This window comes from Anguilla rostrata, chromosome 2, assembly GCF_018555375.3.
Source record: "Anguilla rostrata isolate EN2019 chromosome 2, ASM1855537v3, whole genome shotgun sequence".
Taxonomy (NCBI): domain Eukaryota; kingdom Metazoa; phylum Chordata; class Actinopteri; order Anguilliformes; family Anguillidae; genus Anguilla; species Anguilla rostrata.
In genome coordinates this window covers 56,752,383-56,777,075 of record NC_057934.1, presented here as the reverse complement: position 1 = coordinate 56,777,075, position 24,693 = coordinate 56,752,383, and the positions used below count along the sequence as shown (strand labels likewise).

The window sequence follows — 24,693 nt, the reverse complement described above, 5'->3', positions numbered from 1 at the left end:
TGGATAAGAGTGTCTGCTGAACGCATGTAATGTAATTATTCCAGTTTCTACATGCCACCGTGTGTTCGGTGATGGAACTACAGCTCAATGACTGGAATTATTGTACAGAGCCGCAAAAGTGTTCATACTATTTCACGCTGAGAACATACCACATGTGAACATTCGTTATATGTATTCGTTGTATCTCATCAGCTAATATATCAATATTTGATATCAGATTGATATCAATCAATTTCAATCAATCTATTATGCCTTCGTACACACCATGTTATCATAAAACTCAGTCAATTACAGTGCAGTCCATACGTATTTGGACACTGACACAATTTTTGTTGTTTTGGCCCTGTACTCCAGCGCATTGGATCTTAAATGAAGCAATGGATATGAGGTCAAGTGCAGTCTGTTGCTGTTGTTGTTTTGGTGGAATTTGCATGCTAGAGGAATGATTTCTGTCAGGATTTTTCAGACCGTGAGAGAGGCCAGTGATTTGAACAGACACAGATCTTAAAAGCTTCTATAATGGTCTTCAAATATATCCTTTATTCTACATATCAAGACAGCACAACTCCATTCTGTGTCTAATCTAGTACTGCCCCATCCCCCCCCCCCCCCCCCCCACCCCACCCCAACCTCCAACAGGGCTATCAAGACACTGCATGAAATGACAACAATTGCAGCCTGTTCCAGTGTGTATATTGCTGTACAGAATGATATGTACACATATGCTGACCATCTGAAGAGATAAGTTATTTAACTGAAGGTCAATTTCATAGCAGACCTGTCTGCTCTACACGCAAGAAATACTGATTTCTTAGACGGATTTATTTGATTAATTAACTCAGGAACAGCACCCGTGTGGAAGCACCTTCTGTCAATATACTCTGCAATATGTATTCATAATACAATATGCTTCATTTATTCAAGTGTTTTTTCTTAAATTACCTGTGTGCTACTGCAGTAGACTTCAGAGACATGAGTTAGCACATTCATTTCAGCTACAGAATGTCATGTCATCCCTGGAGAATCAATAAAAGTGCACTTGGCTCTGTGACAATGCAGTCATTGATGTGGCAGCAAAACAGGATAAGGAACTAAGTTCAAAGAATGGATATAGCTTCAACCTTCCTGGCAAGTTTACAGTGTGCCACTCTATTTATATATTTGCTTTTAGCTTCTGCTTTTAAGAGGCCTAAAACCCCCTCCGGTTGAACATGTCAAAGCAGCTCAGTACAATAAAGATAGTGGTAATCTCAGACGCACATTAGAAATTCCAACAGTTTCAGGAATATCTCTCTCCAGAGATGTTCAGGAAGAATGTTTCAATCCACCCAGGATCCTTAAACCCTCCCCTAATCAAGTGTAATATCTTCCTGTTTTCATAGAATAACCATCTGGGACAGACATTACCCAAAAAAAGGCAAATTGTTTATATTTCTACTAAAAGTCCTTAGCAGACTGGGTGCAGAGGATTATGGGAAAGGTCAGACGTCAGTAGGGTTTGGTATAAAATGGGACTACGCAAATGATATTTTGCCACACAATCCCCCCCACCCACCCTTAAATTGCCCATAATATCTTCCTCTTTTCATAGAATGACAGTAATTATTACTGCTCCAAATGGTAATGGTGAAATGACCTCAGAGAAATAAAGCTCTTTGTACACTATAGGCTCCAACAGACCAGTCATTCTTAAGTAATGTAAACATATTAAAATTCAGCTGGAAATTTATGGATTTATGAATTTTGTTCTCACTCCTTTGCCACTGAATTGCAGTATATGTAATCCAATAGTGATGGAGCAAGAAGAAGAAATACAGCTATAGCTATCTATGTGTACTGATTTTTATTTTTATTTTTATTTTTAATAATGTATGATCCAGCTCATCAAATGTAGTAATGTATGTCCGTGTTTTTATGTGGGTTTATGCAAGAGTTCAGAAACCTAGAGGGGGTTATAGATAGATTGATTGATTGACTCGTTGATTGATTTAATTTATTTGACAGTCATCAAAAAATACAAGAGGAAGTTCAAGAAGGAACATCATCAAGTACCAATCAAAAAAACTACCAAGAATAACACAAGAAAGCTCAAAAGCGTTCTTCCACTGGTAGAGGCCAATTCCATTTAAATTTAGCCAAATTAATAGGAAATTCAACCTACCCGCAGGCTACCCATTGGCTTTTTCAATGACTGTATTTAACTTAAATTCATTTCTAAAAGTGATTGAATTTAAATTGAATTAACCATCCCCACCCCCAACTCTGGCAAAAATGCACTTATTTTCGCTGCCTGCATGCCGGTGTTCTTTTTGTGTGCCCGTGGTTTTTACAAGTAGGTAAACACTTTGAGCACATGCCTCCATCCTGTGACCTATCGCTTTAGACACTCATCTGCGTCAATAACTCAAACGTGGAATTTTACTGGTTTAAAACCTGTCCATCATAAAAAAGGCTAGGCCAAGAGTCTTGTCTTACATTTCATTGGCACATCCACCGCATCAGGGGGCGTGGTTCTCTTGGTGTCGCTGTGGTGACGTGTAAGTTCTGACAGGAGCAGGAAGTAACCAGGAATTAGAGGAGGAATAGTTTAGGAAATACCCAACGTTAGCTAGAAACCTAGGTATTTATCTAGCTTGCCGACGGGGGCTAGATATTTGGCATACAAAGCAAACATATTTATGTCGTTTGTGAAATGGCCATGTATCAAGACGTTTGTTTTTCAGTCTTCGTGGCTGCACTCCTGTTTGGCATTTGCGATTCCAGAATACACCACCTTGTACTGAAGGTATGTATCAACTAGCAAGCTAGCTGCTTTTCCTTACTACTCGGAGCAGGGTTGCATGCCTGTTGTGTTGACCTGTTTGGGTCATTAATGTTGGCTAGGGCTTTCCAAGTTTGCAAATGAGCCCTTTCTATCAGCAGCTACCATTACCTCACGAAATCTCCTGCAGTTAGCATTTGGTAGCTAACTGGGTAACTAGCATCGCATATTATCAAATGGCATGCAGGAAGGAAATTGCTATCATACATTATCTGTTTGATTCTTTCAAATCAATGGCTGTTTAATGCTGTTAGTATCTCTCAGATTACCTAGCAATTGAATCGCTAATGTGTATAACTTATTTATGAAACGCAGGTTGTGAAGTTAGATCGACATCTAGACTAGCTAAACAGCAAGGTTGTGTGTATTTGTCCCAGCAACAGCTTGCTGGCTACATCGTTTAGGCCGCAGTCTAAGTCGGTAAATTTTAGCTAGCGGCGTTTACAAATCATTGTTCAGCATTTTAGTAACTTGCACTACCGTGTCTGCTTTTCATCTGATACCAGAAGCCGACGTACTGCTGATGCATTGTACAATTTAAATAACTTGTCAATGACAACCTCATACTGACCCAGTTTGAAAAGTTGTAACGTAATGTTGAAAGACCAGTACCTGTTTTGAACCGACGCTTCCGGTACATTCCACCGCAACCAGCCGAGCAAGCGATTGAGTGAATTCACAGTCGCGATCTCTGCTGGCAGTTGAAAAACAAGGCAAACTGTCCTCTTGAAATCGCGACAGCGTAGCCTATATTATGAGTTATAAAATGGCAACATTTGGCTTCTATATATGACTACTACATTTTAATGTAATGGTTTGCATTGTTATTGATAGATGACATGGAGTTGTATCTTAATGTTTAAATCTGGCGATCTTGATGGAGGCAATTTTCATTGCAGTGTTTCAAAGACATTGTCAATATGACCCAGAAATGTTTACATGTCTGACCTGGGCTTGTTATGCCATATTTACACTGTGATGTTACTGTTATGCAACAGTGAGCAGTGACTCCTTAAACGCTGGATTTATCTGTCTGTGGACTTTCTCCCTCCGTGATCTCATGGCTCTTCCATCCCGTTAGAGTCCTATAACTCTATTACATCTCTTCTGACTCCCCACCACAACCACCACACACACACACACACACACACAAATGAGTCAGGTCAGCCAAATCACCAACCATATTCAGCAGTGAAAACACACTTGTTCAGACGTTCATCAATTTGAACAAACTTTAGATTTCTCTCCATCCGTAAATTTTTAATATTTACTCTGGAGTGACGACACTTCCCCCCCCCCAGAATGAAACCCGCTTCATCATCCATCTCAACACCTTCGGCTTCTATGCTAAGGGCACCCTTGACGTCAACCTCAAGGCTCTCAACCTGCGCAAGGACCAGAAGATTGACTTCTCTAAATACCCTGTGAGTGTGCTCGCAGCCATTCCCCCTAGCTGCCGTTGATGGAAATGCACCAGTATCACCTTCCTGAGTAGCCGTGTGCTGAAATGACATGCCTGTCTGTGACTCTGTCCTCCGCAGATGGGCTTCAGCCTGTCCAAGTCTCGGGTGAACGGGCTTCTGGCCTACACTGTGAGTATGCTGATTGCTGGGTACTGTCTGATCAGGACAAAACTGTCTGCTGTTTACAGAGACAGGGGTGAGAGGGGTACCTGGGCAGGGGACAGGGAAATGAAAAGAGGAACCTGTACAGGTGAGACGAAGGTGCTGTGGGGACAGCTGAGTGGGTTACCTGGGCAGGTGAGTCAGATGTGAGAGCAGTACCTGGGCAGGTGAGACTGGTGAGAGCAGTATCTGGACAGGTGAGACAGGTGAGAGCTGTACCTGGACAGGTGAAACAGGTGACAGCTGTACCTGGGCAGGTGAGACATATGAGAACGGTACCTGAGCAGGTGAGACAGGCAAGAGCAGTACCTGAGCAGGTGTGAAAGACCTGCGAGGGGTACCTGGAAAGGTAAGGCAGGTGAGCAGCGTGCCTGAGCAGATGAGACTTTCCTTATGTTCCCTGTGCAGGCAGAGGACACAGAAGAATGTCAGCTGACGAAAACCAAGAGTGAGCAGCCCCTAATTCTTTTCCTCATTGACATTGACAAGCTCAGGTGAGCAATGAAATGGTCACCAGTGCATGTGTGTTTAACTTTTTTGTATTTGCAGGCAGAATGTAATTTTAGTTTTGTTTCATTTTTATAAATCAAAAATATTTTTATTTTATTATCTTTTTTGTAATTTGAATGTACATTGTTTTTTTTTTTCTTTTTCTCCCATTTGTGTAAATTTTCTCTATGTGTAGTGTGAGTGCACAGTCATGTTTGTGTTCTTCTGCAGTGTAAACGTGCGGTCATGTTTGTGTTCTTCTGCAGTGTAAACGTGCGGTCATGTTTGTGTTCTTCTGCAGTGTAAACGTGCGGTCATGTTTGTGTTCTTCTGCAGTGTAAACGTGCGGTCATATTTGTGTTCTTCTGCAGTGTAGACGTGCGGTCATATTTGTGTTCTTCTGCAGTGTAGACGTGCGGTCATGTTTGTGTTCTTCTGCAGTGTAAACGTGCGGTCATATTTGTGTTCTTCTGCAGCGTGAACGTACGGTCATGCTTGTGTTCTTCTGCAGTGTAAAGGTGCGGTCATGTTTGTGTTCTTCTGCAGTGTAAACGTGCGGTCATATTTGTGTTCTTCTGCAGTGTAGCGCTGCGGTCATTTTGTGTTCTTCTGCAGTGTAACGTGCGGTCATTTTGTGTTCTTCTGCAGTGTAAACGTGCGGTCATTTGTGTTCTTCTGCAGTGTAAACGTACGGTCATGCTTGTGTTCTTCTGCAGTGTAAAGGTGCGGTCATGTTTGTGTTCTGCAGTGTAAACGTGCGGTCATTCGGGGAACAGGACAGCCTCCTATCAGAGACACCGAAGGCCAAGGAGGAAGACGCCGAAATCCCTGGTCAGTGATGCTAAACGCTACGTGTCTCTGATAAGCGTTCTTTCCTCTCTCTCCACGTTGATGCATCACAGCAGGCTGGTGTGTGTTCGTGCGTGCGTGCGTGCGCGTGCGTGTGTGTGTGTGTTTGTGTTATTGACATGTTACTTCCTGTTGGAAATGTGAATTTTGAGCATACGTGTTTCAAAGACCAAAGGGATGCTATGTAACATAACGCTTATGACATACTGTTTCCAGATCAGGTTGGCTGTAGGTAGGTGCTCAGTCATTCAACAGACTGATTCCAAATCATCAGTAGGGCTGTGGGTAGGGGGACAGTAGTACACCAACCGACTGATTCCAGATCAATTGGGCTGTAGTTGGTCAGTAGTGCTGTGGTACACTGATTCAAGATCAGTTGCACTGTAGGCATGTGCGTAATGGGGTGCAATATTGAAACTAGATGAGCATGGCTGTAGGTAGATGTTCAGTGGGGCTTCAGTGTCCTGATCCTGTGTCAGTTGGATTGTTGGTTTGTCTGCAGTAGAGGTGCAATGTTGATTCCTGATCTGTTTGGTTTAGCAAACCCACTCTGCCCACTCTTGCACAGAAAAAAAAGAAAAGAGAGACCTCACATCGGACCAGAGTAAGACTACAGTGAGCAAAGACACGGAAGAGAAAGGGACCAAAGCAGAAATGAGTCAGAAGGACGAAGAAGGAAAAAAAGATCTGAGTAAGACTACAGTTGGCAAAAACACGGTAGAGAAACCGAACGAAGAAGAGGTTGACGAGAAAGATGAAGAAAAGCAGGACCAACCGTTGGAGGAGGAAAAATCTGTGACGGAGAAACCTGCCAAGAGCGTGAGTTTGTGTACCTGTAGTGCACTGGTAGGGATCAAGTGACCTGTGTGTACCTGTAGTGTTGGTAGGGGTCAAGTGAGCGTGTACCTGTAGTGAGTGTGTTGGACAATAAAGAACATCTGTCTATCTACCTGTAGTTTTAGTACTGAACAGGTGAGCGTGAGTGTGTACCTGTAGTGTTGGTAGTGAACAGGTGAACGTGTACCTGTAGTGTTGGTAGTGAACAGGTGAGTGTGTACCTGTAGTGTTGGTAATGAACAGGTGAGCGTGTACCTGTAGTGTTGGTAATGAACAGGTGAGTGTGTACCTGTAGTGTTGGTAGTGAACAGGTGAGCGTGTACCTGTAGTGTTGGTAGTGAACAGGTGAGTGTGTACCTGTAGTGTTGGTAGTGAACAGGTGAGCGTGTACCTGTAGTGTTGGTAATGAACAGGTGAGTGTGTACCTGTAGTGTTGGTAATGAACAGGTGAGTGTGTACCTGTAGTGTTGGTAGTGAACAGGTGAGCGTGTACCTGTAGTGTTGGTAATGAACAGGTGAGTGTGTACCTACAGAGAACAGGTAAATCTGTTCCTCACAGACTACTTCTGCCTTTTGCAGGAGGGGAAGATTGACGGGAGGACTCTTGCTCTCCAGAAAATCGGTGACTCCTACAACTTTAGTGTAAGTCTGGTCAATCCTTCCGGTTGCTACCATTAATGTGAAGATGGGGAGGACGTGGTGGAGGTCTGTCTATGGGGGTGGGGGGTGCGGGTGCTGCAGTATCAGCTGTTGGGGTTTTTTGAAAAGATGGAATCTGTGATGCAAATATCTTTACCATCATTAGTCTTGCCATTTCTCTCTCTCCCTTGTTATTCCTTTCACATCCTCTCCCCCACCCCCTACACAGTTCCATATTACGATTGGCTCCCTGGCTGAAGGTCTGTACAGCCTGAATTTCCATAGCTGTTACAACCTTGTTCCCGGAGTCAGCAATCCCTACAACCTCAACGTGAGTGCAGCGTTATTATTCTCATTATCTTGTTCTCCTGTTGAGTTTGGTTGAGTGGTTGAGTTCGGTTGAGTGGTTGAGTGGTTGAGTGGTTGAGTGGTTGAGTAATTGAGTAATTGAGTGATTGAGTGAGTGTGCGTGTACATGTGGGCCTGTGCTGTTTGCACTTTAGTGAACCTTGGTGACAGAAACGGGTGTAATGGCTGGTCCTTGGCGTCTCAGGTGGAGGTCATAGAGCAGAACCCAGGTGGTTACCTGTCAGCTGCAGAGATTCCCCTCCCACTCCTCTTCATCAGCATGGCCATCGTCTTCTTCGTTGCAGCCATGGTCTGGGTTTACACCCTCATGCAGCACAGGTAACCATATAGCTCACCTGCAGTACCTGCAGCACAGGTAATCACACAGCTCACCTGTGATATAGGTAACAACCTGCTGTGCAGTGCTATGTGCTCTGTGTAGTTTTAATATCTCTGTTGGTGAAAGTATGTTTCTCTCTCTGTGTAGGTACAGTGTGTTTAAGATCCACTGGCTGATGGCAGCTCTGGCCTTCACGAAGTCCATCTCCCTGGTCTTCCACAGTGTGAGTGGCTGAAGCTAGTCTGATTGGCAGAGCTTTCAATGTTAGATGAGATTAAATCTTCACTGCCGATCTGTCTCCCTTTCTCTCTTAGATTAACTACCACTTCATCAATAAAGAGGGACGCCCCATTGAAGGCTGGGCCGTCATGTACTACATTACACACCTGTGAGTCTTTCACCTGTAACCACAGTGTTAGTCTTTCACCTGTAACCACACTGTTAGTCTTTCACCTGTAACCACACTGTTAGTCTTTCACCTGTAACCACACTGTTAGTCCCTCACCTGTAACCACAGTGTTAGTCCCTCACCTGTAACCACACTGTTAGTATCTCACCTGTAACCACACTGTTAGTCTTTCACCTGTAACCACACTGTTAGTCCCTCACCTGTAACCACACCGTTGCTCTCTCACCTGTAACCACACCTTTGCTCTCTCACCTGTAACCACACTGTTAGTCCCTCACCTGTAACCTCACTGTTAGTCTCTCACCTGTAACCACACCATGTGTGTGTTTGCATGGGTGTGTGCGTGCGTGTGTGTGTGTGTGTGTGTGTGTGTGTGTGCGTGCGCGTGAGTGTGTGCGTGCATGCACGTGTGTGCGTGTGCGTGTGTGTGTAGAGGTCCTGCCTGTAACACACATGATTGTCTCTCTGCAGGTTGAAGGGAGCTCTGCTCTTCATTACTCTGGCTCTCATAGGCACAGGCTGGGCCTTTGTTAAGTACATCCTCTCAGACAAGGAGAAGAAGATCTTCATGATCGTAATCCCCCTGCAGGCGAGTTTGTGTCTGCCTTTAGATGAATACATGCGCCTGTGAGTTTCTATGACTGTGTGTGCGTGTGTGTGTGTGTGTGTGTGTGTGTGCGTGCGCGCACAAGCATGTGAGTATGCGTCTCTGTGCGCATGTGTTTTATCCTCTCCTCTCCTTCTCGCAGGTCCTGGCGAACGTGGCTTATATCATCATCGAGTCGACGGAGGAGGGCTCCAGTGAATACGCCCTGTGGAAGGAGGTGCTCTTCCTGGTCGACCTCATCTGCTGCGGTGCCATCCTCTTCCCTGTGGTCTGGTGAGTGGGAGAAGTCGGGGGTGGAGCTATCCTCTTCCCTGTCGTCTGGTCAGTGGGAGGAGTTGGGGCGGGGCTATCCTTTTCCCTGTGGTCTGGTGAATGGGAGGAGTCAGAGGGGTGTGGCTATCCTCTTCCCTGTGATCTGGTGAATGGGAGGAGTCAGAGGGGTGGGGCTATCCTCTTCCCTGTGGTCTGGTGAATGGGAGTCTGTGCTTGGGGGGGTAAATGGTAAATGGACTGAATTTATATAGCGCTTTTATCCAAAGCGCTTTACAATTGATGCCTCTCATTCGCCAGAGCAGTTAGGGGTTAGGAGTTAAGTGTCTTGCTCAAGGACACTTCGACATGCCCAGGGCGGGGTTTGAACCGGCAACCCTCAGACTGCCAGACAATCAGTCTTACCTCCTGAGCTATGTCGCCCCCTATGTCGGGGGGGGATCCTGTTGATGGGATTGGGGGGGGATGGTTGTCGTGTGTACAATGGTGACAATGTTCTTCCTCCTCCAGGTCGATTCGCCACCTTCAGGACGCCTCCAGTACTGATGGAAAAGGTGAGTCTGTCCATCTGCTCCATTTAACCTCTTACTAGAGTGTCTCTGAGAGACAAAAGGATGTCCCTCAGCTGGGGTGAGTCTCCTCACACATCAGCGCCCCCTGCTGGTCCGTTAGGTGTCTGAAAGTTCATCTGTTGAGCTGCAAATCAAGCGGCTTTCTCTGACTCGTGGCTGTGCGAATTTGCACAAACACTCGTCTCCACTCTCCTGAAACAAACAGCGGAGGTTTGCGATGAGCACAACTGGGGTTCTTCAAACTGGGCGGGAAGAAGGGAGGGGGGCAGGCATTTGGGGGAATGTGTACATGCTCCACACCTGGAAAATGGCTAAATCCCTGAGGTGTGAAATCAGTCAGTGTGTGGAATAGCCTGTCAAGACCAGGCATAATATGGTTCTGTATACTATGTAGTCTGCAGGTAACCAGAGCACTAGGTACAATTTAGGAAAATGGTGAGCATTGTTGGGGTGAATGGTCTGTCCACATCATTGTTATGTTATGTGTGAGAATTTGCTCATCGTCTGTGTGTCTGTGTGTCTGGCCCTGCAGCTGCCATGAACCTGGAGAAGCTGAAACTATTCCGGCACTACTATGTCATGGTGAGTGCATATCGCCGCCGTGCTGGCTGCTGTCCGTTCGCTACGCCATTTTTTGCTGACCCTCTGTCCCTCTGCAGATCGTCTGCTACATCTACTTCACCCGCATCATCGCCTTCCTGCTGAAGGTGGCCATCCCCTTCCAGTGGCAGTGGTTCTACGAGGTAAGAGCCCGGGGGGGCGGGGGGGGCTACTGTGACATCACTTGATGACATCACACACACCCTACACCTCCGGTAACCAGCCCTGTTCCTGGAGATCTGCTGTCCTGTCGGTTTTAATTCTAGCCCTAACAAAGCGAACCTCATTCAACAGCTGGTGAGCTCGTTAAGCTGATAATTAGGAGTGCCAATTTAGGGTTGAAATGAAAACGTACAGGATGATGGATTAGGGTTGGCTACCACTACACGCTCTTGGTATGTGCGCTAATGCCAGTCCCTGAGTCTGACTGGCGTGTGACTGACCTGTGTTTGGTCCCTGCAGTTCCTGGTGGAGATCTCCACCCTCATCTTCTTTGTGATGACGGGGTACAAGTTCCGGCCAGCCTCCAACAACCCCTACCTGCAGCTGCCCCTAGACGAGGAGGACGTGGAGATGGACGAAGTGTGAGTCCTCGTGTGTGTGTGTGTGTGTGTGTGTGCGCGTGCATACGCGTGTATGGATGTGTGTGTGTGCTCGTGTGTGTGTGTGTGTGTGTGTGTGTGTGTGCGTGTGTGTGTGCGTGTGCGTGTGCGTGTGCGTGTGCGTGTGCGTGTGCGTGTGCGTGCGCGTGCGCGTGCGTGTGCGTGCGCGTGCGTGTGCGTGTGCGTGCGTGTGCGTGTGTGTGTGTGTACGCGTGTGTGTGGATGTGAGTGTGTGTGTGTGTGTGCTGATGCGTGCGTGCGTGCGTGCGTGCGTGTGCGTGCGTGTGTGTGCGTGTGTGTGTGTGCGTGCGTGTGTGTGTGTACCTGTGTGTAACATTAACACTCTCTCTCACTGCAGGGTGACTGAGTCGGGGGCTCTGGAGGGCATCTCCCGGGTGAAGAAGACCCAGAACGGCCGTGAAAGACAGAGAGAGCCGTCTCTGTGAGTCCCAGACTCAGCCTCTCTCCCTCTGCTCCCTGGGCTGGGGGGGAGGGGGTGCACAGGAACAACAACCCCCCCACCCCCCCACCCCACCCCTGCCTGTGTCCGGACTACGGCTGTGTCGCAGCCACGGCAACCGCAGCCTCTCTATGCAAGCGGCAGACGTGGGCGTGTGCTAGGATCTGTCTCTCTCCTGCAGACGTGGGCGTGTGCTAGGATCTGTCTCTCTCCTGCAGACGTGGGCGTGTGCTAGGATCTGTCTCTCTCCTGCAGACGTGTTTCTCACCCCCCTCCGCTGATGCTGGGGGAGAGCCTCTGCCCCATCCCCCACCCCCCCACCACCCCACCACCCCAAGGAGGGGGACGTTCCAAAGACCGCTCTCATTCTCGCCTGTCGCCGTGTCTGTTTTCCACACCAATGCCTCTCCCGTCTTCATCCGTGTTATTTAAAGGGTACCCCGTCCCTCGTCTTCGTTCCTGTTTATTTTAGTGTGTGTGTGCCTGTGTGTGCATGTGCGTGTGCGCATGTGCTTGCGTGCGTGCGTGTGTGTGTGCGCCTGTGTGTGTGTGTGCAGAGAGGAAGGCATGGTTGTATAAGACCTGCAGGAACCTGGAGAATCAGTTGCTGTGCAAACCCAACACTCAAGCTTCGAACCATCGCTCATTCGCTTCACTGAATGTCCTTTTGATATCTCTGACTTTGCATACAGTTTCTAAAAAGAATATGAATAATAACTATTGACTGATTTTACTCTTGTTTTATTCTCTTTTTTTTCCATGTGGGTTGTGAGTCTTGTGGGCGGGTTCCAGTGTACCTGCCCAGCGTGCTATGAATGATGTCAATGAAGTCTGATTGAGTTATGATGATATGACTGTAAAACAGTTCACTGCAGTTTCATCCCTGGCAGAGTATTTATGAAATGGCTTTATTATTGTGAACTGGTTTAATCTGCGGTCTAACGGTTCAGTACCAGGTACTAAATGGCTCCACATCCCAGGATGCTCCTTCAGACTCTATACTCTATTCCACTTCTTTGTTTGTGTTCTGGGCCACCAGTCTTTCTTTTGACAAACACAACTTTGTATTGATATCTCCATTTATTAGGCAATTATACCATCTTATGTTAATATTAGGTGTTTGATAATTACATGTCATTGTATATTAATTGCTCCAATAGTGTATTGTTATTTTATTCCTTTGTGCTTCACACTTATCTGGAACGGGGTCACGGGTTTGAATCCTGGCTGTGCATGTGACAGCTGTGGCCCGCAGTCCTGTCCTGTAATTTGATTGGTTGACATGGCACCTTTTGACAGAGGGTTTTCGTTTGGCAGGATATTCCCCTTCTCGTTAACACAACAGCGACCTCTCTGGTCAGCAGGGGACCTGCAGCCTGCTTGCACCATTGCTCCATGGCCAGCAGAGGTCACACCTGCACATATTTAACAGAAAGCGCGCGCTCTCTGGATCTGACAGAGGACGTCCGAGGAACAGCCTACTAATGAGACCAGACGATTCCAAATTTGGGAATTAAAAAAAAAAAAAAAAATTAAAAAAAAAGCTTTAAAATTATTTTTTTAAATGAAACTCGGGACAAAAAAATGTCTAATGTGGCCCTTTGGCCCTTGTGTTTTCCCCTCAACAGCAGAGTTGGGATGAGCTTTATTTATAAAGATGTTTTTCTAGGGTTATTTGTGGGACTGATAAGTCGCTGATCCTGGATCGGTGCCTGTGGGTGCTCTTACAGGGTGGACTTCTGAACGCCTTGCGTCTCCAGCTGAACTCCTCCTCCGCCGTTTTTAGCATTTTCCACTCAGTGCCCTTGAAGGGCCTTTCCCTCTGTAGAGGTTGTTTGGCCCCTGAAGGGCCTTTCCCTCTGCAGAGGTTGTTTGGCCCCTGAAGGGCCTTTCCCTCTGTAGAGGATGTTTGGCCCCTGAAGGGCCTTTCCCTCTGTAGAGGTTGTTTGGCCCCTGAGGCAAGGTTGTGAGGCGCCGTGTTTCCAGGCGCTTACCGCCAGCCGCCGCCTCTTTTTGGCGTCTCTGAGTCACGTGCAGGGTACCCCCGGTGGGTACAATCCTGCCAGCTGCCCATCTGCTGCCCATTGGGAAAAGCTATGACCAATCACACGCCTCCCCACAGGGGGCGCTGGCCCCTGTCAGAACCGGTACGGTACCGGGCAGTCGGACTGTCTCGCTGCCCTCAAAACCAGCATGTTGAAAGTAGAAGCCACTGTCCCCCCACCCTGTCCAATCAGGGCTTTCAGATAGTTAAACTCAGAGCTTTTTTCCACAGTACTGTTCATTTAAAACGGAGGGCTACAGGGTTCCAGCCATCGCCCCCGGGGTGTGCATCTCCCTCCTGCAGTCTAACGATAGAATGTTGGCTCCTGCACTCCCTCCCTCCACCAATAGGACTCTCAGCTTCGTTGCCACGGGAATCCTCGGAACACTGTTGGAGGTCCAGCATTGCCATGGAAACCTGCTGGGAATAAAGTGAGGATGGAGGCAGTGTCCTACGGGTCTCCTGTACAGGACAGGGGGAGGGACACGCCTCCCTTAAGTTTTCCCCCTTTTCTGCAGTTTTCTACAGCAACCTGTAAGATGCGATATTAATTTAGTTGTTTTTGCTTTGGTTTTCCCTGTAAATGTTTGGTTTCCCCCTTCCTGCTGTGCTGTGTCTTTGGCTTGGCCTTTTTGTAGAGATGGTGGGGAAACCCACGTGCACAGTGTTAAACAGTGACAATAAACAGACTCTCAAGGATGGAAAAGTGTGCGGTGTCGTGTCTGCCAGCGGAGCAATCTCCCATCATGCCTTTCACCACCTAGCCACAGGATGTTCCTCAAACCTGGGCCCTTTTTCACGATGCAGGATTACTGAGTTAGCTGGATGACTGCACTGAGTAAAACCTGGAGCTCTTCCAAATCTAGAACAGGGACCGAAATAAAAAGAGCTGTTCCAGCTTTTACTCAGTCTTTATATATATAGCACCTTTCAAAACAAAGTTACAAAGTGCTTCACAAGACGATAAAAAATAACAATGCAATGTAAGAAGACTACAACAAGAATTAAGAAATATAAAAATGTATAAAAACAGGAAGAGATGATTACATAAAATGAGATTATCAAAATCTTACTTCACATAAATATGAAAAATAAAAAAGTAAACATGATAAAAAGTGATAATGTCAGATAATCACATTTTATCATTTTTACTATTTTTTATTATGTCGGATGCTCAATAAAGTTATCCACTCAGTAATCCTGCTTTGTGAAACACCCCTCTGAACACTGCTCTGTCTGCAGTTTGTAACGCTTGGAGTAGATCTGTCTCCAATCCCCCTTTCTTTCCCTCTCTTGTTCTCACCATCACCACTCTTCTCTTTCTCTCTCTTACCATCTCTCCTTCCTCTCACTTACCTCCACCACTTTGAACCACCAAAAACCCTCCTATACATTTTGGGATGTTGATAAATTGATAAAGTCAATAATTTAATTCTTTTGAATGGTGAAAGTAAATGAAAAACGACTGTGAAAATTCAAAGTCATGAGACTGCAGAATCACCACAACAAACTAATTTAGGGGATGTAAAAATTGACAAATAATCTAAATTCTAAATCATGCTGGAATCTTTCTGTAGTTTAAAATAAAACTTTGGCGATTAAATGAGATCACCATTCCAGCCACCAGAGCTCCCATTACATTACATCACATTACATTACAGGCATTTGGCAGACGCTCTTATCCAGAGCGATGTACAAAAAAGTGTATAATCATAACCAGGAACAAGTGCGCTGAAAACCCTAGAGAGAAGTACCGGTCCAAGTGCAAGGAACAAGTTCAACTTCAACTTGGACCCTGTAGGTTAAACTGATTAACACTAACAAACAAGAACGGCAACAACGCAGTCTATGCAAAAATACAAGCAATAGTTAAGATGAGTGCATTAACTAAGTCAACTACGAAACAGCTACCTGGTTACAACCCTAAGCTTACAGTCAATTTAGAGATTACAGGGAGGTGGGGGGGATGGGGAGAGGTGCAGCCTGAAGAGGTGAGTCTTCAGTTGTCGCTTGAAGTGGGTCAGGGTCTCAGCTGTTCTGACCTCCACGGGGAGGTCATTCCACCATCGTGGGGCCAGAACAGACAGGAGACGTGACCGGGATCGGGAAGCGCAGGTGCGAAGAGGGGGAGGTGCCAGGCATCCTGAGGTAGCGGAACGGAGGGGTCTGGCTGGCATATAGGGTTTGAAGATCTTGTGGAGGTATGCTGGGGCTGACCCCTTGACTGCCTGGTATGCTAGGACCAATGTTTTAAATTTGATGCGAGCCATAACAGGCAACCAGTGGAGGGTAGTGAGCAGGGGAGTGACGTGGGAGTGTCGAGTTGCAGCATTCTGAATGAGTTTCAGGGGTCTCATGGCAGATGCCGGTAGTCTAGCCAGAAGAGAGTTGCAGTAGTCCAGGCAGGATAGTACCATTAGCTTCCCATGGCATAGTGCACTTGTAGTTCAGAAAAAGAGTACTGGCATTTTCAACATACAGTGGATAGCAAGGTTTCCTCGCAGCAAGATTCCCAGCCTTTCTGTGTGGAGTTTGCATATTCTCCCTGTGACTGTGTGGGTTTCCTCCCACAGTCTAAAGACCTGCAGGTTAGGCCAACTGGAGTATGAGTGTGTGAATGAATGCATTGGTGACCTTCATTGGATTGGTGACCTGTCCAGGGTGTATTCCTGCTCAATGCATGCTGGGATGGGCTCCAATCCCCACCCCCTAAGACCGTGACCTGGTATAACAGTGGTTAGTTTTTCGGCTTTGTCTAGAGTTCAGCACGTTTGAAACGCATTAAAAGTATTGTTTTATAACATCATTGTCTTTGGTTCTCTTCATGAAAAGGGAAATAAATATGTTCCCCGTCAAGCTGGGAATTTGGTAAACAAAGGGGTATATTTCACAACCTTCCAGCTATGCGCCAATTACTGTAACTAGTATGCATTATCCAGTAACAGAAATGGCCACCGGAGGCCGCTCTAGAACCCCTCACCCCAGACTTTCATAGCCCTGTTGCTGCCCGTGGCTCCACTGCAGGTGTCTTTTGGCGCCACCTGCTGGGTTTTCCACCAATTGGACTGAATAGTGTTCAAAAATATTTCTCAGGAAAAATACTGAGCTCCATAATGTGTGGGACAAGGACTTTTTTCCCTTAATTTGGCTCTGTACTCCACAATTTTAGATTTATAATCAAACAATTTGCATGTGATTAAAGTGCAGGTTCTCAGTATTTATTTAAGGGCAAACATTTGAGGGCAACATAGTTTGGAACATAATAATATAATGTAAATGAAAGTCAAGTTTCGTACATTGTTGCATGTCCTAGCATGCACTGACCGTGTGAAGTCAAACTGTGGTTTGGCCGTTGTCCTGACTGTTTTTCTCTTATTACTCATAATGGCTTCCTTGACTTTCATGTACAACTGTGGTCCTCATGTTGACAAATAACAGTCTATAACAGACTCCAAAAGCAATCAAAACTAGAGATTAGAGCCTAGAATCAAGGCCTAAAGTAAGACTTAGGACTAAAAGCCTAATCTTTATACACCTTGCGCATCAAAGGTGAAGCAAATGTGACACCAATCAAAAAAATTTCCTCTTTTCACCTGTCCATCACGTCCAAAATCTGCTTTAAGTGTTTACCTTCCAGTCTAGCTACGCTTGTAATGCATAACACAAAAGTAAGTATTTAAAAGCTCTGGAAGATTTTTTATTTTATTTTTTTAAACACCCAGCCTAAAATATCCTTCCCACAGCAGATCTTATTCCAATCAACCAGTTAGACATTACAGACTGTCCCAGCTGGGCCACGCGCAGTAACCACCCCATGTGCCTGAAAAAGCATCCTGTCTTAAACTTCATTAAGCGATGACAATCCATTTACTGTAGCCTGGTCACAGGCAAGGAACAGGCTTTCATCTGCTTGCTTAGTTGTGGTACCATCGATACGGCCAGAAAGCACCGTCATTCGGTCGTACGCGGCACTACGCGCCCTGCGTGTATGATGAGTGATGACCTTACGCGCTGACCGCTTGTTTCATAAGCAACGTTACGACAGATTATAAAGCTGCCGGATAGGCTCACGCGCAGCTACCATTTGGAACCCCATTTCGGACCGAAAGCATTCCGCGGATGGACAAGTGCTCCAAAATGTAAGTACCTGCCGGAATAAACGCATCTTTTCTGATCTCATACTTTGGCAGCCTGCGCAGTTACTGCTGCAGCTGCGCGTTCCTCCCTCGCTATGCAGCTGTGGAACGCCAGCTAATTTTGTTTCCAATAACGTTCAAGTTCAGCGCACTTAATCTTATCACCGCCCTATTTGGCTATTTACGAATCCAAATGCTCATGTCCTTTAATTCAGTTCGGCACACTGTTATCTAACATGATCCAGATTCCAGAAATAGATTTAGCTGTTTTGAGAACGACGCGCTAATCCTCTACTTTACGAGGGTGTACGTGCACCTTGGAATTCATTTTTTAATTTAAAATGTGAAGAATTCAGTTAGTCTTAGGTCGTTACGACGACCAAATTGTAGTAGGCTATTATCGAGGAAATGTTCACGGAATTTGTAAACCGCTATATTCACCAGTTCACAACTTTATTTTTAAAAACATATACATACAGATGTAATGGTTTGTGGAGGCATATTAGATTTATTGGCAAACTGATTATTTTGTTTCAAAATTACAACAAAAAGGTATCGCTTCATTTATAAATGCTTATGCATGCAGTATTTGCCCAAAGACGTGTGGGCCCCAGGGCTCACTTGCAAAAGAACAAAAAGGTTTAAAAAAACGATCGCCAAATTTAATCATGAAGAATTGTTTTTTTTTTTTTTTTTGTTTTGTTTTTTTTTAAAGGAGCTAGCTATTTTCTAAACCTTCTTCGTCGTGTTCGCAGCGCTGCGCAGTTGATTTCCCTGCGTAAACTAGAAATGATGCTGAGTGGACAGTAACCTTAAGGCAATGTGCCCTTCGCCGAATAAAATTGTCAGTTGGGTTAATGAACCGAACCGACACAGTGACGATTCAGTGCAGTGCGGTCGTTCGGGGGACGATGTATTTATTTATTTATTATTATTATTTATTTATCATGGTATTACCTCTGATATCACATGGCACATGTTTTAATATAGAATAGTTCATATTGATGTTGATTTTGGGCTGTATTAAGACACAACATGACGTTGACTTTGAGTCACAATTAAATGCGCAATTAAATTATTCCCTTGTACATGACATAACCATATCCAGCACAGCAAAAGCTCGTCCTCGATCAGGGTCGCTTTCATAAAGGAGCGCTCGCTGTTCTAGAATATTTTGCCGCCTAACCCATAACGGATAAAATTATGGATGGACAAGGGAAACCTAATTCCAGATCAGTACTCTTACGCTGTACTCTTATCCCATGATTAGGGGATCTGAGCTAAGACCACTTTGACATTTAAGACCATGATGGTTGAGGTTAGGGATACGGACAGCGGAAACCTGTTCACAGATCAGCACTCTTTTAACTGAGATGCTGTAGGAACGCGGTCGTGTTTTTTCCGCAGTTTTACCCTGAAGGATGTCGACGTCCGGGTGCGCACGGGAACAAGAGTGTCGAGTGCAAAACAGCCTTCCTTTTTTCATGCTACACTTGTGGGGTGGACAAAAATCACATAAAGTCTCCCTCCCTCCCTTCCCTTCCCTTCCCTTCCCTACCCCCCATCCTCTCTGCAAATGGGATGATGCCAAAGCCAAACCACTAGCCGAATAAAGAGCAGCCTGGCACAGTCCTGCCCATTGTGTGCCCACAGATCCTGGCACTGCCACATTGTGCCATTCTGGGGGGGGGGGGGGCAGGGTGTATATGTGAGTGGTTGTGTGTCTGGTGCATGTGTGTGTGGTGCATGTGCGTGTGTCTGTGTGGTGAGTATTTACTGTACATGTTTTACTGATTTTGTGTGTTTCTCAGGGCCTGTTTGGCATGGCTGATGGGGTTGTTGCTGATGACGGCAGCTGAAGCCAGTGTAGGGTAAGAGCTACAGACTCTCTGATGTCTCCCTCCTCTAGGGTTGCCAGATTTAGAATTAGTCAAAACCAGACAACATGCACAAGTGAAAGCTTAATTGTGAACGAGGTGAAGAGATCTCAGAACCTTTCACATCCTGGGGGTGGAGGGAGATGATGTGATATAGCTACCAGGACAGATAACAGACCGGGGGGTGGTTGAGACTCAAATGCATTACAAACTAACAGTACATATCAGTTACTCAGACCAGACATTATATAGTTCTGGTTGGGACCAGAAACTGGACCCGTACAAATAATATGAAAAGTGGACATTCTTTGCATCTGGATACCCTAGTTTCCCCCCCACATCAGCAGTTCATCCTGCTGACAACAAAATGCAGCTTTCTAATACTGCCTGATCTACATGCCAACTCGTTCTCTATGTTTTTCTCACAGAAGACGATCTTCCACCATGCTAGAGAATTCGAACTCCCACTTTTATATTACAAAACTATTCCCACTGTGAAGAAAAAAACACATTCCCACTTTATAGACATTAAATCAGTCACACTTCGAAGAAACTAAACCACTCTCATTTTATAGCCATGAAATGACTACTACTTTATAGCTATGAAATCAGTAACACTTTTTTAGAAACTAAACCACTCCCACTTTACAGAAACTAAACCACTCCCACTTTATAGAAACTAAACCACTCCCACTTTATAGACATGGAGCCGTTCCCACTTTGCAGAAACTAAATCTTTTTTTTAAAAAGTGGCCATGTCTATCTGTCCTATGACAGGAAGCTGCATATTCTGCAAGTCTGTGAGGAGAAAGTGATTGGACCAGGGTGAACATGTATAATGCGTAATGGCAGACTGTAACAACTCTGCTTCCTTCCAGCCCCAGTAACTCCTCCAGCTTTTGCACAGAAACAGAGGAGTGCCTCCTGTTTGACCTGGTATGCAAGACCCAGCAGTATGAGGTGAGCTGAGGGACACACAAACACACACGCACGCACGCACGCACACACACACACACATATGCACACACCCACACACGCACACACGCACGCATGCGTGCACACGCCCATGTACACACGCACACACACAGAGACACACACACACACACCTGCAGAGACACACTGAGACCTACAGATGTTTTTAGGCAGGCGTACACACACATATATTCACATACCCACGCACACATACACCACAACTCAAGTACACATACACTCACAGACACAAGCACACAGAGGCCAACGCGTAGATTGGTGTGAACGTACGCACACACTGATGCCAAGTCCAACAGACAGCAAATTCAAACTTTGTGGGTGTGGTTTGGAAGGTGAAGTGACTGACAGGTGTCTGTTGGGCAGGTGCGTCATTATGGCCCCGCCCGGTGGGTGTCGACTGATTCGGAGGCCGTCTTCATGGAAGTGGGCACTACTGTGGCCTTCAGGAGGCTTTTCAAGTACATCGCAGGAGCCAATGAGGAGGGTGAGGATGTGCCCCTAGCTCTGCGTATCTGCCTGCAGGTGTCACACATGTACACCTATTGGCATACATATTTCTTCAGGTATTTGTGCAGGTCTGTTTGGAGGTGGGTCTGTCTAAAAACGTATGTGTGTGTTTGAGTGTCCTTTTCTCTGCAGGTGTCTGTTTCTGTGTGGGTCTGCAGGTGAGTGAATGTGCCTTAAGGAGGCAGTATACTTCAAATGGCATACAAACATTTCGAGCAAGAACCTCTGGTGAACATTTCACCAAACACCGTTGTCAGTATACTCAATACGAGATCCATGTTCTTCATTTTATGTCACCCCACGCCACTGTTACTTTGTACAGCTGAGAATCATTGACACCGAACTTCATGGAAATTTGGTGCCGGGAATTTATACACATTTTGTAGTCCCATACGGTCAATCATGATGCAACCAACCATGAGATGTTTGGATGGATCAATTGCAGACAAGGGAAGGGCTTGGAACTGGTGGGCTGTTTGCGAACTGTTGCCACTGGGGGCTTGCACACTACACCGCATGAAGTGAAAAGTCGCTTGTTTAAACGCATTATTTTGTTTGAAAAGTTCTGTTGCCTTTAATGTTGCTTATGTTTCTGTGTGTGTTTGTCTAAAAACTGTCTGCAGGTGTGGTAGTTAACATGACAGCTCCCGTCCTGCTCAAAATCCCTGAGGAAAAGAGGAAGTGGAAGGCGACAGTCTATACTCTCAGCTTCCTGTTACCATCAGTCTATCAAGAGAGCCCTCCCAAACCAACCAATGAGAAGGTGAGCCTGCCAGTTGCCTCCTCATCCTGGATGTTTGGTGTGCCTCACCCAATAAAAGCACTTGTCATCTGCCCAGTGGTACAGCCCATCTTCCGTCAGATTTGTTCTCCAAATTTATGTGATTCAAATATAATGTCCTGGTCTTGTCTGCCATTTTGTTATCGACATCCATAGTGTTTGGTGTGTCCTCTCGCCCATCACCTTATCTGTATGTCTCAATCTCTCCGTTGACCTAATATGTGACCAGCTCGATCATAATCAGTCACACTGACCCCACAACACAGCTTTTGCTTTTGTCTGTTGATGGCTATGGCACCTCCCACGCAGGTGTACTTCACGGACATGCCAGACATGACCGTGTACGTGAGGAGCTACGGGGGCTGGATCCTCTCTGTGACGTCCGGCCTTCAGGCCCACCTGCTGAGGGAAGACCTGAAGGCAGTGCAGGCCTCCTACAACAGCACCTACAACTACGCAGTCGGCTATGACAGGTGCCCGCCCACGCCGCAGCCGAACTGACCGAGATCGAGTGTGTGGCCGTGCGTGTCTGCGCCTTTGTTTGTGTGTGCGTCTGCGTGCCCGCATATGTGTTCGTATTCATTTGTGTGTCTGTGCATGTGTGTGTGTGTGTGCTTCTGTTTGTGTGTGTGTGTGTGTGCCCGCATATGTGTTCGTATTCATTTGTGTGTCTGTGTGCATGTGTGTGTGTGTGTATGTGTGTGCGTGTGTGTGTTAATATGTGTGTTTGTTTGTGTGTGTGTGTGTGTGTGGATGTAATGAGATCATTTCTGTGTTTTTTACTGCAGTCCTATGAAGCTGTTTCACAGACACAATGAGGTGTGGTACATCACTGAGGGAGAGCCAGTGTGCACCTTCCCTCAGCCACCCACCTCTGAGGTCCCCCAAATCACTACTACTAATACAACTACAGGAAATACCACACAGATTTAGAGGTACAGCTTTGCATGTGTGTCTGTGTCACATGAGTGTGTGCGTGTGCACATGAGCGTGTGTGCATGCCTTTCCGTGGATGTGTGCATGGGTGTGTGTGTGTGCATGGATACAGGTGTGTGTGGGTGTATGTGTGGGTGAGTATGTGTGTGTGCTTGCGTGCGTGTGTGTGTGTGGATGTAGGTGTGTGTGTGTGGGTAGGTGTGTGTGCACGTGTGTGTGTGAACTATACAACCGACGTTTACATTATCGATCTCTTGCTAGCCAGCAACAGAGAATTCTGCGAAGAGCTTGATGACATAAACATCTGTTGTGTCGTTTTTTAGCGATATCGTAAAACAAGGGGCTAAATTTTTATAAATATTAATTTTTTACAATCAACTGATATGCGAAAAACACATTGTTTGGAGAAAGAGGTTGTGTAACAGTATGCTCGTAAGAAGATATGATTGAAGTTTTCCTCTATGGGAATCCAATTGTTTCAAACCACTTTCGAGAGCCAGTCACTTTTTTGCAGTGGGCGGGACATTAGCACTCTCCCGACAAGCGTGTGTAGTTGGCCACTAGCGCCTGTTTACACAAACAAGCAACTCAGTTGACCAGTTGCCATAAGTCCATTGATTTCCATGCGGAGCAACCTGTGCAAGCTAAGCAACTGACGTCACCAGAGAAACATTGCCCGTGGCAACCTTTCAGAAACGAACAGCCGAAAGACGATGCGAGTGTAGCTTCTGTCTCGGCCTGCTCTCACGTGTGTCTCCTCTCTTTCTCAGGGAGCTCGTGGAGGATAACGTCCCGCTTCTGCTCGACACCACCCATCTGTCTGTCTGTCTGGCTTCCGCTAAACCTACCTAGCCCGACTGTCACTGGTACCAGTGTGCGCCCCCTTTGCAGCCAGCTAGTGCATGCAATGCACCTGTGATGGATCAATCGCATAGAGCATCCTGGCCAATAGGAACGCTGTCCACCAGCAGTAACTTTGCACATTAATCAGTAGAAATCTCTTGAGGGGGACATTAGTATGCAGATACAAGTAAAAGAAAGTCAAAGGTTATGTGAGACGAAGGAGTTGGGCATTTAAAAATGTTGGCTTCCCTTGATAACATGGCTGTTTGTCAGTGTAAAAGCACAGAAAATGAGGTAGAAGTGTTATACTTTTGTACAAGTGAATATCGACATGTAAATCCTACAGAGGAAAATATGTTTGCTGTAATATTGGTAGGACTCTGTTTCTGTAGTCATAACTTTTAGGCTTGTGGACTTTACTGTATGACTGGTATTTTAATGAAAATGTAACAAAAATCAAATAGGAACAAAGCTATGCATCTGCTTATTTTGAAATGTACTGAAGGCTGTTAACAGTGATAAAGAAACAAACACATTTCTTGAGTCACTGTGGTGAATCAGCTGGCCTGTCTAAATTAATTTTTACTCATCGTACTCAAGATGCATTGTGCAGTTCCCTCACTTCACAGAGCTAATGTAGGAGCCAAGCTTGTGTCTTCCATCTGCAATGCATAAATAAATTGTGTTGAAATCACTAACGTTAGCAAACGAGTAGTGTTATATATGTTATATAATGGTGTTCTTCACTCATATACATTTAACTTAGTGGACCTAACGACGTGTTACCCTAACGATTTTCCACTAGATAAACCACAAATGGTGTATTATTAACTGTGCCGTGTATGAACCTAGCAACCATCTGTGGGGGGGGGGGGGGGAATAAATTCTATGCATCCATGTATGATGTAGCTTGTTCAATACCTGATCACACTATATATTTAACAAGTGTGCATTCACTACCTAACTTATCTACCCAGCTGAGCTAACTGGCTGTTTAGGAGACAATTTGTTTTTTCATTGTCAAACAGACTAAGAATCTATGAGCTATAGCATCCGCTCTTATGTCCGAAAGCCTCTAGCAAGAAAATTATTCTAGCGTCGTATGTTGACT

General features: G+C 45.8%; 2 protein-coding genes across 4 annotated transcripts; both read left to right on the top strand.

Moving 5' to 3' along the window:
• Window positions 1–2,526: 2,526 nt before the first annotated feature.
• LOC135248541 (protein GPR108-like) lies at window positions 2,527–14,218 on the top strand. Of its 3 annotated transcripts, XR_010328452.1 has the most exons (19): window positions 2,527–2,785; window positions 4,123–4,245; window positions 4,363–4,413; window positions 4,855–4,940; window positions 5,684–5,766; window positions 6,353–6,603; window positions 7,201–7,263; window positions 7,490–7,591; window positions 7,814–7,947; window positions 8,096–8,171; window positions 8,263–8,336; window positions 8,829–8,946; window positions 9,107–9,237; window positions 9,745–9,788; window positions 10,339–10,388; window positions 10,466–10,549; window positions 10,869–10,990; window positions 11,367–13,335; window positions 13,410–14,218. XR_010328452.1 is itself a non-coding variant. In XM_064323316.1 (18 exons), the coding sequence occupies exons 1-18, from the start codon at window positions 2,693–2,695 to the stop codon at window positions 11,452–11,454; spliced, it is 1,773 nt and encodes a 590-aa protein (XP_064179386.1). In that variant the 5' UTR covers window positions 2,527–2,692; the 3' UTR covers window positions 11,455–14,218. The 3 variants fall into 3 exon arrangements, 2 of the variants coding, with proteins under 2 accessions (XP_064179386.1, XP_064179387.1); XM_064323316.1 differs by having other exon boundaries at window positions 11,367–14,218; XM_064323317.1 differs by lacking the exons at window positions 2,527–2,785; window positions 4,123–4,245; window positions 4,363–4,413; window positions 4,855–4,940 and having other exon boundaries at window positions 5,701–5,766; window positions 6,325–6,603; window positions 11,367–14,218.
• A 3,231-nt stretch (window positions 14,219–17,449) lies between these two features.
• Window positions 17,450–24,290, top strand: soul5l (heme-binding protein soul5, like). The gene is made up of 8 exons (XM_064323315.1): window positions 17,450–17,651; window positions 19,460–19,519; window positions 20,404–20,485; window positions 20,879–20,999; window positions 21,646–21,785; window positions 22,113–22,276; window positions 22,592–22,738; window positions 23,510–24,290. The coding sequence occupies exons 1-7, from the start codon at window positions 17,632–17,634 to the stop codon at window positions 22,734–22,736; spliced, it is 732 nt and encodes a 243-aa protein (XP_064179385.1). The 5' UTR covers window positions 17,450–17,631; the 3' UTR covers window positions 22,737–22,738; window positions 23,510–24,290.
• Window positions 24,291–24,693: the final 403 nt, after the last annotated feature.

Coding starts and splice junctions, on each gene's coding strand:
- soul5l (XM_064323315.1), top strand. CDS start 17,632: ATGGACAAGTGCTCCAAAAT. Junction 17,652..19,459: donor ATGGACAAGTGCTCCAAAAT/GTAAGTACCTGC, acceptor TGTGTTTCTCAG/GGCCTGTTTGGCATGGCTGA. Junction 22,277..22,591: donor TACGCAGTCGGCTATGACAG/GTGCCCGCCCAC, acceptor TTTTTACTGCAG/TCCTATGAAGCTGTTTCACA.
- LOC135248541 (XM_064323316.1), top strand. CDS start 2,693: ATGGCCATGTATCAAGACGTTTGTTTTTCAGTCTTCGTGGCTGCACTC. Junction 4,246..4,362: donor TTGACTTCTCTAAATACCCT/GTGAGTGTGCTC, acceptor TGTCCTCCGCAG/ATGGGCTTCAGCCTGTCCAA. Junction 5,767..6,352: donor GGAAGACGCCGAAATCCCTG/GTCAGTGATGCT, acceptor ACTCTTGCACAG/AAAAAAAAGAAAAGAGAGAC.